Source organism: Lathamus discolor, chromosome 2 (genome assembly GCF_037157495.1).
Source record: "Lathamus discolor isolate bLatDis1 chromosome 2, bLatDis1.hap1, whole genome shotgun sequence".
NCBI classification, from domain to species: Eukaryota; Metazoa; Chordata; class Aves; order Psittaciformes; family Psittacidae; genus Lathamus; species Lathamus discolor.
The window spans coordinates 4855842-4869266 of record NC_088885.1 but is presented as its reverse complement, the minus strand read 5'-3'; the positions used below and the strand labels follow the sequence as shown (position 1 = coordinate 4869266).

General features: G+C 44.5%; 1 protein-coding gene across 1 annotated transcript in view; it reads left to right on the top strand.

The window, feature by feature from the left end:
• Positions 1-13425, top strand: part of GLB1 (galactosidase beta 1) — a 47467-nt gene that overhangs the window by 7464 nt on the left and 26578 nt on the right. The window contains exons 2-6 of the mRNA XM_065665543.1: positions 4046-4215; positions 9753-9903; positions 10202-10262; positions 11009-11103; positions 12732-12912. Coding sequence (XP_065521615.1) covers positions 4046-4215; positions 9753-9903; positions 10202-10262; positions 11009-11103; positions 12732-12912 — 658 coding nt within the window. The remainder of the gene's footprint in view (positions 1-4045; positions 4216-9752; positions 9904-10201; positions 10263-11008; positions 11104-12731; positions 12913-13425) is intronic.

The following is a 13425-nucleotide window of genomic DNA, read 5'->3' as shown; positions in this document are numbered from 1 at the left end:
GGAGTTAAATATTTTTGTGTGCTGAAGCTATTAATTTTTTTCCTATGATGAGGGACATGCACATCCTAAAATGTTGAAAGAATATTAAGGTTGCACAAATAAGTCCTTGTTTGATTTAAGAAAGGGCAGGTTCTGTAGTTCTTTTCCACGCGAATATGTTCTGAGCACATAAGATACAACGTTATACCATTGCCTCTGAGGGTCTGGATTTTCAGCTGGGCATTAATGTGATGTGGCATTAATGACCTGGCATCCTAAAGTGCGCACTGAGTTCGTGTCTGTTGCATGTGCTTACCGGACTAGCAGACCTGCTACCCCATCTTCTAGGGAGAAGGAGTGGGAATGAATTCCGTGCATACTGATAATGGTGAGTACACAGCATTAACAGAGCCAGGCATAGATTCATGATGAGAACAGGTTTGGTTGTAAGCCCTGGTCTGCAAGCGATGGCTAGAGTCATGCACTGACAATAAAAGAATGTTGAGTAAGTGAACGTGAAGGGATGTTTGTTACAATGGGCAATAAATGAGATGAGTCAGAGCAAGTGTTCTGGAAGCTTCCTCCTTCTCCTCACCCCTGTAATACTACTGTAGGAGGTAGTGCATGTGTAAGAAAGGGAATGTACAGTTACGGGCACAGGTTTAAAAGTGTGGCTTCTAAATGGCAACTGGTTCCGTGATGATAAGCGTAATTAATACCTTCTTGTCATAGTTTTATGACAAGTCTTATTTCTCTGCCAGAGGTGTGTGTCCCCTGAGGATGTTGATTCAACGTTCATAATCTCCCAACAGTTACCTGCCATGAATGGCACAGTGTCTTTTCCATAGGCCTCTGTAGTTAGTCTGAATGAGGGGGCTAAAATCCTCTTTCAGAGGGAAACAGCAGCAACTTCCTTTTGACTCACCTTTATTTCTAAGGATAATGGTTTTTCAATGTGCTTTTTCCTTAATGCAGCTTCATTTCTTTTAGTAGCGTTGCAGAATTGTGTTGCTGCACCCGAGTTGTGCATTTCGTTTAGTCCTGAGCATTTTGAAGCTCTCGGTTCTGCACTAATGCTGTGATTTGTCGCAGTGCCCTAGAGTAAAAACCAGCTGCTTGATGAAATACCTGCTTGGTGTTCCTAAGGGTGAATGGTTTCCTTTGGGGATACGCACAGTACAATCCCATCCTAGTATGGCATGCTCAGGAGCCAAGAAGCAGGTTATAAATCAAAGGTCAGCAAAACAATCGCATGTATTTGAATTGAAAGGAAAGTAAGCAGATGGTACCTACCTGTGCCTCCTCTGCAGTGGCGATTTACTAGAGGTTTCCCAGGGAGAATCCCAACCTTTGAGTTGTTCCAGAGCAGTTGGTTTGTATTTCTCAGCTCTGTGAGGTCCTGATTTTGTGGAGACATGGAGCATCCATGCCTTTGAGTAAAGATTTATTTCGACTTTCACGGAACTCTGTGTTAATTAATATTCAAATGGGTCTGTGTTTGCGGGCTCAGGGGTTCAAAACCTGCTGTGCAATACTTGTCAGTCCCTTGCAGCTCTTCCCTGTGAGGGTGCTGAGGTGCTGGCACAGGGTGCCCAGAGAAGCTGTGGCTGCCCCATCCCTGGCACTGCTCAAGGCCAGGTTGGACACAGGGGCTTGGAGCAACCGGGTCTGGGGTGAGGTGTCCCTGCCCATGGCAGGGGGTTGGAACTGGCAGAGCTTTGAGGTCCTTCCCAACCTAAACCAGTCTGGGATTCTTGTTTCCCTGGCAGCTTAGGGCTCTATCTTACATCTGCTGTTATATATCCTCCACACAGGCAATTTCACTTGCTCACTGTAGGCAGGGCAGAATGCTTTGGGCTGCTACACGCATTTAAGATATTTTCCACAGCTTTATTTCAGGTTTTCTGTGAAGAAATGCCTTTGTCACAGTTGCAACCCACTGTAGTCTTCTTCCTCCTGGGAGTTTGTAGAGTTCAAGTGTTTGTAGAGTGTTATCTCGCTCAATTGCTCTGTTTAACGGCAGTCTAGGGATAGGCATGTTTGCTCAGCAGTTTCATCCTCCAGCTCTCAGGAAGCTTCGTTCTTTGTACTGTGCCCAGTCGTTTCTGTTCTTGTTCTTTTGGCCTGTGACACACTGCACTGGCTCCTTTTTGCTGTCGTGTTGCACTAAGGGTATGCTCTTAGTCAGCAGTTGCACCCAGTTGTTGGCCCGGAGTTCCTGAGCTGGAAGCTTGCAACTTTACATGCCTGCTGTATTCCGCTTTTTCCATTCCCTTCTTGCTGCTTTTCCTGTACTTGTACCCACTGTCGTAACAAAGCGGTTCACCACTTAACAGAAAGAGGTGGCTTCATGGGAAGGTTCTTCAAAACTCTGTGGTCTATTGGTCTCTACCTAACCTTTGGGCAGATTTCCTCTGGTGGTGGATGCTCTCGTGTAGTGGGGATCCCCTGGGGTTGTATGGTGGCCTACCTTCACCTTGCCTTTCAATTTCATTGCTTTTATTTCATATGATCAATTTCCTAACTGCTAAGCCTTATTTTCCATATGGGACAAACCAAGGTAGTGACAGGACAAGGGGTAACGGGTTCAAACTGAAACAGGGGAAGTTTAGATTGGATCTAAGGAGGAAATTCTTTCCTGTTAGGGTGGTGAGGCACTGGAATGGGTTGCCCAGGGAGGTTGTGAGTGCTCCATCCCTGGCAGTGCTCAAGGCCAGGTTGGATGAAGCCTTGGGTGGGATGGTTTAGTGTGAGGTGTCCCTGCCCATGGCAGGGGGGTTGGAACTGGATGATCTTGAGGTCCTTTCCAACCCTGACTATTCTATGAGTCTATGATTCGAAGGTGTATCATTTCAACAGCAAGGCCGGTGTCCTTCAATAGCTTTGAATTTACACTAGTGAAAGGTGTGTTTCACTTGGACTAGTATAACATTAACTTCCAGTGAATCATGAGGCTTGTTCGGCTGACTCCTGACTTAATTTCTGATAGATACGGAGCACTGATTACATTTGCTGTCTCATTTTACTTTGTAAGTCCCCACCGATCTTTCCTTGCTCAATAATGAATCTGATGCTAAGTCATCAAACGTGAAGAAAAACCCCAACTACTCATGGTTCATGGAGGCCAAAAGTAGTACTGGGATGCCAAAGATGTATGCAAGATGTGAGAGGTTAAGGTTTGTTTCAATAAAACTCAGTTAATAAAGTTAAAGGTTCTTAAAGACACAGGGCCAGGCACTTAGCAAAAGTCCTTCCTGTTTCCCTTGTTTTTAAAAGCGAAAGAAGTACTGCTGTGGTCATAGTAATTTAAATCTTACTAAGATCTTCATCTCACTTGAGGAGTAATCCCATGTTTTTGAAGTGAAGGTGGTTTTTTTGTGGCTAGAAAGTGCAGATTCTTACTTTTAATATACCTGCTTCTTTTTGAAGTCCCCTGTCTGAAAGGCATTTAAAGTAGGACTTTCTCCCCACATTACTTACTTTTAATGACTTAAACGTCTGCAGTTTGCCAGACTGATCCATCAGACCTGTTTATACTTACTGGAAGCTAAGCTTTCAAACATGTTTTTCAGACATGGAGCATTTGGAATGGGTTATTTGTTCCTCAAAAGCTCCCAGCTTGCTTTTGCTCCTAGACTTGAGCATTCCATGAAGACGTGGAATTCGGGCTCTGTTTTCCAACAGTTTGGTAAACTAACCACTTCAGTGCAAGTGCTGGCATTCACCAGATCTCTCCTAAGTAATTCCTTATCCTTTGCACTGGTATAAGTGACTGCAAAATCTATCACTGTAGAGAGGTAGTACTATATACTCATTAAAAGTGGAGAATACATATGGCATATTTTAGTGTAGTAGAGTAGTGAGTGATTGGCAGATGTACTGTAGTCCTTTGGTGTGTTAGGCTCAGGGGGGCTTTATGTAGCTAGAGGAGAGCCATTCACCATCGGCTAGTTTAACATTGTTGTGCCTTCTATTGTGGACACCCTACAGATGTTGCACAGGCCGTTCTCCATGTCTTTCAATGCAGAAAAAGGTTATATTGTGTCTTATCTCTTTTGGTACGCAGAGTATACCCCCAAGGAGTTTTGGGATTGATTATGACTGCAACTGCTTTGTCAAGGATGGGAGACCTTTCCGTTACATCTCGGGTAGCATTCACTACTCCCGGGTGCCCCGGTACTATTGGAAAGACCGTCTGTTGAAGATGAAGATGGCAGGACTTGATGCCATTCAAACGTAAGTAGCTGTTGAGTTTCAAAGTGATTTGTAGTCCTGGGACATTTATGAGCAGTAGTGAAGTGGAATGCTGCCATTGTTACATGGTTTACTGGGGTTTAAGTCACAGAGCTTTAAGAAAGGTCTGAAGAAGTGAAGGGTGGTAGAGGATGACCTCTAACAGCATAGGCTGGGACAGTTGGGCGGGTTAGAGCTATCAGTCCCCTTTTCCCTACTGATAGGCAACACTTCTTGCTCCACAACCCAGGGTGCAAATATGACCTGAAATAAATTGTTGGACTGTGAACTTTGACAACTACAAAACAGTTGTATGTTGTGGTGGGTTGACCCTGGTGCGCACCAAAACCACTCTATTGCTTCCCCTCCTCAGCTGGATGTGGGAGAAAACGTATAGCAAAAGGCTGGTGTGTTGAGATAAGGACAGGGAGAGATCTGTCACTGATGACTGTCACAAGCGAAACAGACATTAATTTATTATCAATCAAATCTGAGTAGCATAATAAGAAATAAAATCAAATGTGAAGACACCTTCCCCACACCCCTCTCTTCTTCCTGGGCTCAACTTTGCTTATGAATTCTCTACCTCCTCCTCCACAGTGGCTTAGGGAGATGGGGAATGGGGCTTGTGGTCAGTTCATCACACATTGTCTCTGCTGCTCCTTCCTCCTCAGGGAGGATTCCTCACACTCTTCTGTTCTAGTGTGTGGGTTCCCTACCCATGAGGGACAGTTCTCCATGAACTTCTCCAGTCTGAGTCCTTCCCAGTGGCTGTAATTCTTCATGGGCTGCTCCAGTGTGGGTCCCTTCGATGGGGTGCATCCTTCAGGAACAGACTGCTCCAGTGCAGGTCCCTTCCATGGGGTGCACCCTTCAGGAGCAAGCTCCTCCAGTGTTTGTTCCCCATGGGGTTACAACTCCTGTAGCAAACCTGATATAGATATATATATATATATATATATATATATGTGCTCTGCATTGTAATCTCTGTAAAGCAGAAAAGAGGAGAGGAGCCGAGCCAATGACATCTTAATACAGCCTAGTATCACCTTGAAGCCTTGAAAATACTGCAAAGGCTGCAGTAATATTTAAAGCTGCTTCACCAGGAGAGGTTAAATTCAGAAGAGTAGTTGGGAGCCAGGTGTTTAAACAGCTTTCATTTGCAGGTACCAAACCTCTTCCTTCTCTTTCCTATCTGGCTGTGTACTTAGTACAACAGCTGAGGCACAGATTAAACAACAACATGCATCTTACTCTTATATTTGCCAAGCTTCCTTGACAAGGGAAGAGGAGCAGCATTAAAGTGTAAGGCACAGTCTTTCCAAGCAATGATTGTAATTCCCAAACACGTTGGTTTTTCTCTCCTAAATCATTCCAAGGCTTAATGCTTCTCTTTGAAAGAGCTGCTTGTGTGCTATGGACTACCAGTGTTGGCTCAGCAAGTCTTGCACCATCTTCCCTTCCCTTCCCTTCCCTAGAGGGTTCTCTGTGTTGGGGTGGCTTTTTCATGTGTTAACCCTCTTCCCTGTCTTGTGATGAAGTAATGACTGTTTGGTGGGTGTGTTTTGGGGTGGTTTCTGGTTTTTTCTAATAAAGCAAGTTCTGTCTTCCCTTGCATATCAAGTAAGAGCAAGGGAATTGACATCCTTGCTCAGGATGTGGAATCGCCCATGTAATTGTTTTTTGCAGCAATCAAAGTAATCTCAAATGGACTTGAAAACTATACTTTATGATGTCTGGCTTGGAAGATCAGGGTCCTGACAGTGGCTCTGTGACTCTTACGGTCTGTAGTGTCTCATATTTCCCTTATGTCTCTGATTTATTTTCCTCTTTCTTCCAAACCCCATGTATCTTCAGTGCCTTCTGTTCCCTCCCAGCTTTTTCAACCAGTCCCTTCCTTTTTCCTTTGAAATTGCCTGCTCATGTCTCTGCTGTATCCCTGGTCTTTTGGGATCCTCCCTGTTCACCCCGTCACTGGTGTTTAACAGCAAAATTGCTGCAGGGCTGTGGATAGTTCCCCCCCCCCACCTTGCTTCCTTCTTCCTTTATAATCTCCTGCTAACAAAGTTGTGGGTTTTCCTTCTTCAGTTTGTCTTTTTTCACTTGCTGAGATCTCTTCACTGTTTCCCATTCCTGTCCTTCCACTGTGCAGGAAGGAGTGGAAATTGCCTTGCGTTGCTGGTGTCAACCTGCTGTATGTTGGGCTTGGGCGCTTTGTTTCTGATACAGCTATCAAATGTTGCTCTGTAGTTACATGACCTGTGGCTTTAGATGTTGTTGCTGAATCACTGATGACAGATAACAGGTTTTTACATGCCTTCCTGCTCTCGGTTATTTAAGATAAAGCAATATTTGTTTCATGTTACCCCAAACATAAACTGCCCTGTGATTTTGTGTGGTTTTGGTAAAAATGGAGATCAGTCTAGGTGGTTATCTAGTTGTGTGTTTGTTTCCTCTTCTGCCTACTCTGTCCTGGATCAGTAAACCTAATAGCGAGGGACTGGGATACCAGCTGGGTGAAGTTGTTGCGCAAAGGGCAGCAGCACTGCCAGACTTCCTGGCTGAATGTGGTACTTGGACTCCCAGCCTTGGGGCCACCTCTGAAGGCTGTGGCTTTGTTGCTTGCGGCTTTTCCTGTGAGACAGGATAGGGTCTTGCTGTAATCTGCCGTACGAGAGCCTTGTTCTTATCAAGGTGGTCCCAGTGAGGCTTCACCACTTCAAAGTAAACATGATAGGATTGTGCTCCTAAATTAAATACCCTGTGGTGAAAGCAAGCCAGACCTGCTCTCCTTCCTGTTCTGCTCCATGCCTTGATGCATGATTCAGCTGATGTGTGAGTCAGCACACAGCTTATCTGGGACTCTTGGATGGGTGAAGTCAGTTTATGACTATAACCCTCTGCACCAGGAAATACAGAATCATAGGAAGGTTCGGGTTGGAAAGGACCTTAAGATCATTCAGTTCCAAACCCGTGCCATGGGCAGGGACACCTCCTCACACTACGCCAGGTTGCTCCAAGCCCCATCCAACCTGGCCTTGAACACTGCCAGGGATGGGGCAGCCACAGCTTCTCTGGGCACCCTGTGCCAGCGCCTCAGCACCCTCACAGGGCAGAGCTTCTGCCTTAGATCTAACCTGAACTTGCCCTGGTTCAGTTTGAACCCATCACCCCTTGTCCTATCGCTACAGTCCCTGATGCAGAGTCCCTCTCCAGCATCCTTGTAGCCCCCTTAAGACACTGGAAGCTGCTCTGAGGTCTCCACGCAGCTTCTCTTCTCCAGGCTGAACAGCCCCAGTGTTCTCAGCCTGTCTCCACACAGGAGGTGCTCCAGCCCCTGAGCATCCTCGTGGCCTCCTCTGGACTTGCTCCAGCAGCTCCATGGCCTTCTTCAGCAGTAACAGAATATGAGTAGACAGGCAACAGGAACCTTGATCTTACATTAAAGCTATAAATATATCAAGGCCTCAATCTGCAAATAGCAGGTTGAAATTTGATGTTGTAGTTGGTGTCACATCCCGGAAGATAATGGGTATTGTCCTTGGAGCTCCAGTCCTGACCACAGCAGGCAGCATGCAGAGGCATCTGGTCACACAAGGGTACCTGTCCTCATTTTCAGTTCCTGAACATCTGGAATATCAAGACATCTGGAAAATACTGAAAGTTAGTGCTTGGTTTGGGGTTTGTAGGTATTTTGGCATGGAGGAGATACATAATTAACCGCTAGATGGGGCTAAATATGTACAGGATTAAATGAGAGAGGAAAATGACCCGAAGAAAATGAAGTTTATAGGATAAAGCTTACAAATTGTATGTAAATGGTGAGTAAATGCTGTTACTCACATACAGAAATACCATGTTTCAAGTTAGTGGAAGGAATGTGGCATTCCTTTGTAAATTCATTATTCTGTAGCTAAAGCAGTACAGCATTAACAACTGCCTGTAAATTTGTGCGTTCTATAGGAATTATGCTTGCTAATAACAATCTCAAAGTAAAATGATTTAGTTTGAGGCCATTCCTAGCTGCAGACAATAGACTGGAGGATGAAAGGGTGTTAGTAACAATTTTTAGACTAGTGTTTAAAATAAGTTTATATCATGATTCATGCCGCAAGAAAGCGTTTCACATACGCTTTTGTCTTCGTTTGCTTCCCTTCTCCACCAAAATCTGTGGGATTTTGCTGGCCATGTGGGAATGCATGCGGCATAAATTAAAACTCTTCCTGGAAGTACCTGACAGGAGGTTGTAGTGAGGGGGGGGTCGGTCTCTGCTCCCAAGGAACAAGGGACAGGACAAGAGGAACCGGCCTCAAGCTGCACCAGGGCAGGTTTAGATGGAGCTGAGGAGCAATTCCTGCCCCAGAGGGTGCTCAGGCATTGGCACAGGCTGCCCAGGGCAGGGCTGCAGGCACCGGCCCTGCAGGTGTTCACACAGCGTGGAGACGAGGCCTCAGTGCCATGGGGCAGTGGTGGCCTTGGCAGTGCTGGGGAACGGTTGGACTGGGTGAGCTTGAAGGGCTTTTCCAACCTGGTTCATTCTGTGATTCTATGCTTTTCTATCTTGAACGTAAGGGAGCTGGAGAAACCCTTTTGTCCTCATCTCAGGCACTGTTAAGCACAGGCTTGTCTCTAGAAAAAGATCATGAAACTCTCCAATGATTACATTTTTGTAACTAGCAGGTTACAAGGTATAGTTGAATTAATAGAATGCTTTTCTTGTATTAACCTGTAATAACTTATGAGTTAAAACTTGTACTTAGGTTAGTACAAACTTACTTGTTTAGTACAATTAACTTGTTGTACAACTAACTTGTTTTGTAGCTTAAAGAGAAAGGAGTATAAGTAGTTGCTGTTTTTCTGTAGTAGTATTTTAGGTAGTGAGAAACTGTTAAGAAGTTAATACGTAGTTATCCCGATTTAGCTGAAACAATTGCAGATGTCCGCTAGAAGCGTTTTTCAGTGAATGAGTCTAACCTGAATTATATCTAACCTGAACTTCCCCTGTTTCAGTCTGAACCCATCACCCCTTGTCCTATCACTACAGTCCCTGATGCAGAGCCCCTCTCCAGCATCCTTGTAGCCCCCTTCAGACACTGGGAGCTGCTCTGAGGTCTCCACACAGCTTCTCTTCTCCAGGCTGAACAGCCCCAATGTTCTCAGCCTGTCTCCATACAGGAAGTGCTCCAGCCCCTGAGCATCCTCGTGGCCTCCTCTGGACTTGCTCCAACAGCTCCGTGTTGAGGACACCAGAGCTGCACACAGGGGGGTCTCACAAGAGCAGAGCAGAGGGGCAGAATCACCTCCTTTGACCTGCTGCTCATGCTGGCATACTGCAAAGTACTAATCCTTATTTCAGTATTAACACTTCCTGCCTTCTGAAGTACCTCACAGAAGGAAGGCCTTGGGGATATTCTTGTATTTTACTAGTCTGAAGACCAAGCCAGCATCACAGATGTGAGGTGTGTGGTGCAGGCAGTAGTTATTCAGAGTTCTGGCTAAGCCTCAGTTTCCTAATGGAAGGCGATCTTCTCTTTTCATAGGTATGTGCCATGGAACTACCACGAACCCCAGCTGGGCGTGTATGATTTTTCTGGTGACAAAGATCTAGAGTATTTCCTGCAGCTTGCTAACGACACTGGTTTGCTGGTTATCCTGAGAGCTGGACCTTACATCTGTGCAGAATGGGACATGGTACAGCCTTCTGTAGCAGTTATTTCATGAGTAAATCTAATGCAAGTATTTCTATCTTAAATAGGCAAGCGTACTTGGTATATTCTTGGCCAGGACTCTTGGTTTAGTGTACTAAAATCCATGCATACAAGTGACTTCTTCCAACACAAGCTTACTTTGTGTTTGTTTTTTGATTGGGAGCTATTACTTGTTGAAAATCAATGTTCAGGTGTATGCTTTGATAAAAGGCAAAATTCTTCTTACATTTCCTAAAAGGAAAAAAAGAAGCTCACTGATGTGATTCCCTTCCTCTTCCCAGGGAGGTCTTCCTGCATGGCTGTTGGAGAAGAAATCTATTGTTCTCAGGTCTTCTGATTCAGGTAAAGGCATCAAAAAAGACTAGCAAAAATGCACTTTAGCAGCAAGGTGACTTACTGTTCGGGGCCGTTATTAGGCAATTCATATTTCAGCTGAAGGCATCTTGTAACTAAAATGTGCAATACTTGTAATTAGAAGTGTGTGGTCAGAAGTGTGTAGAATGAACGAAGTAGGGTATAAAGTTTCCAAGGTATTGACAGCCTTCATGGAAACTGGTGCCGAGAGAGAAATCATCGTCACCACTGAGGAAAAGGCAGGTAGCCCTCAGCTTTAAGGTTTTTAGTTTTACAACAGCCAGCTGGTCTGGCCCTCATGGACATAGAGGGATTGAGATGAGATAGGAGATAAGCACAGTAATTAGAGTGTGTATTAGGGGACAAAGATACATATCATATCTGGTTTCAGTTCTGCTCGTGGTGGGGTAAGTTATCTATTTAAAGAACATAGTACACATAGCAACGTGCATTTTGCTGTTGGAATGTATTAGGAGAACCTGTGTTGAGGTATACTGAAGTCTCTCTGGTGGTTTTCGAAGTTCATCTGTTTTATTTTGTACCTAACAGTACTGGGAGTTGCCATGTATGAGTAGGTATAAGAGCACATCAGTTCATTAAATGCTGTTCCATTATACTTTACATATTTAGAACACTAGGTAAAAACTACACATATGTAATTTAAAACAAAACCTAGGAATTCTATATATAAAAAAGGCAGAAAAGCTGTGAAACATCTGTTTTGTGTGTCACAGATTACCTGGCAGCAGTAGAGAAATGGATGGGTGTCCTTCTGCCCAAGATGAGGCCTCACCTCTATCAAAATGGAGGTCCAATCATCATGGTGCAGGTAACTCCCTGAGAATTCAGTGAACCCAAGCAGCGTGGGTGCTTCTATTGCTCTTGCAGCCCCTCCATGGGTGTTGGAGGGCAATGTCACATGTGTTCCTTAACAGTTACAGGAAGCTCAAAGATTCCGATGAATTCCCTTATCCTAAAGAACTGAATGCACTGTTTCCAGAACCCAGAGAGGATTCATCTGCTCTATCAAAGTTGTTTCCCACAACTGTAGGAAGCAATAGAGGAATGTTGTGGAGCTTTTTAGATCAGAGTTTTATGCCATAAAGCCAAAATACATTACAATTGCCAGAGATTCTCTGACAGGGAAAAAGGGAATAAGGATAATAGGGGGGTTGGAACTAGATGATCTTGAGGTCCTTTCCAACCCTAACTATTCTATGATTCTATAATTTAGGATGCAAGGTTACCTTAGGATAAGGAATACAGATAGAAGCAAAACCAGTATGGAGCAAGGCTAAAACTTGTGACAGAAAAGAGCCTGGAAATGTAGGGTGTATCCACAGTGAGTAGCTTAGAATCATAGAATCCTAGAATAGTTAGGGTTGGAAAGGACCTCAAGATCATCCGGTTCCAACCCCCCTGCCATGGGCAGGGACACCTCACACTAAACCATCCCACCCAAGGCTTCATCCAACCTGGCCTTGAACACTGCCAGGGATGGAGCACTCACAACCTCCCTGGGCAACCCATTCCAGTGCCTCACCACCCTAACAGGAAAGAATTTCCTCCTTAGATCCAATCTAAACTTCCCCTGTTTCAGTTTGAACCCGTTCCCCCTTGTCCTGTCACTACAGTCCCTGATGAAGAGTCCCTCTCTTAAACTCCTTCTAGATGTGCAGTGATGATTATTCCGTATTCTTAGTATGTGACCATAAAATAAGCTTTGGTTTAATATTTCTTTAAACATCCTGGTTGGCACAGGCTAAGGGTAGGAGACCCTTCTTACAACACGTCCAAGATGTTGAACAGTGTATTATGCATTGTTCTTGGGCAATGTATTATATCTATTGAGCAAAACCACTGGCAAACTTATTCTTTGTCAGAAATAAGATGCTTATAGCATGATTTTTAGAAATAACCTTCAGGTGTGTTCCATTGGATCTGGAACTTGAAAATGCAGTGCCTTGGGAAAGGGGCAAGCTGCATACCCCTCAGTAGTAGCAGGGTTGTCCTTATTCTTTCAGTCCTTTGAATCCATTGCAGGGCCTCGCTGGTGATGTGAGCCCCTGGTAGGTGTCTCTGTTCTGAAAGTCCAGCTTTGCTGCAGTTTTGATCGTGTCACAGCCTGTTCTATGGTTTGACTGTTGTGTTTGTGCTCTCAGTTTTTTAATAGAAACTTCACTGCTGTGAAGTAGATAGAGCGGAGATGTCGGTATGGAGGGTGGCTCTATAGGAAAAAGCCTTATATCCACTGAATGTTTGTTTCACTGTAAGATACAGATGAAAGAGATGAGAACCGAAGTGTTGTCTTCTCTTACTCCTCAGGTCTTGAGTTAAAATGACATTTTCAGCATTGGTGCCAAAGAAGGAAGAGGGTTGGATTTGGGTTTTCCATTGTTGATATCAGATGCAGACTGAAACTGCCTACTGCTTTACTGACTTGCTTTCACTGTGCAGGTAGAGAATGAGTATGGAAGCTACTTCGCTTGTGACTATGACTACCTGCGTGCCCTTCTGAAGCTCTTTCGCCAGCATCTTGGTGATGAGGTGGTGCTGTTCACAACTGATGGTGCAAGCCAATTCCACTTGAGATGTGGAGCTCTTCAGGGTCTTTATGCAACAGTGGACTTTGCCCCAGGTTGGAGACTGCTGTTTGGTACTGAAAGTTGTTGCATGTGTGTTTGTGGCAGGACAAACTGACCTGACTGCTCGACAAACCTGCCTGCTTTGTTTAAAGGGGGTAATAGGCTTTTAGGTGTATTTGATATACTCTTAAATGTACAGGAATCACCCACAAGTACCCACTTGGAGAGTCATAATCACTTCCTTGCATCATGAAACCATGAATAAGGAAATGACACTACTCATAGCGTGTATCTCCTATATCTTAGCAGTAAAAGCTGGCATAGGTTCCATTGACTTTTAATGTATTTTTGAGTGTCCTCTGTCTGTCCCAGAATCCAGCCCTCCTTGTTCATTTCTTTTTAAGCCAGTGGCTACTGTAAAAAAAAAATGACTGCTGAAGATCACTAGAAATGTGCACACTGCCACGGTTGGCTGTGATACGGGCCTGAAGCAGCCCTAGTGTGTTCAGAGAGTGCCCTTTTGATGGAAGAGGAGTATTAATGTAATGATGGAAATGTTCATATAC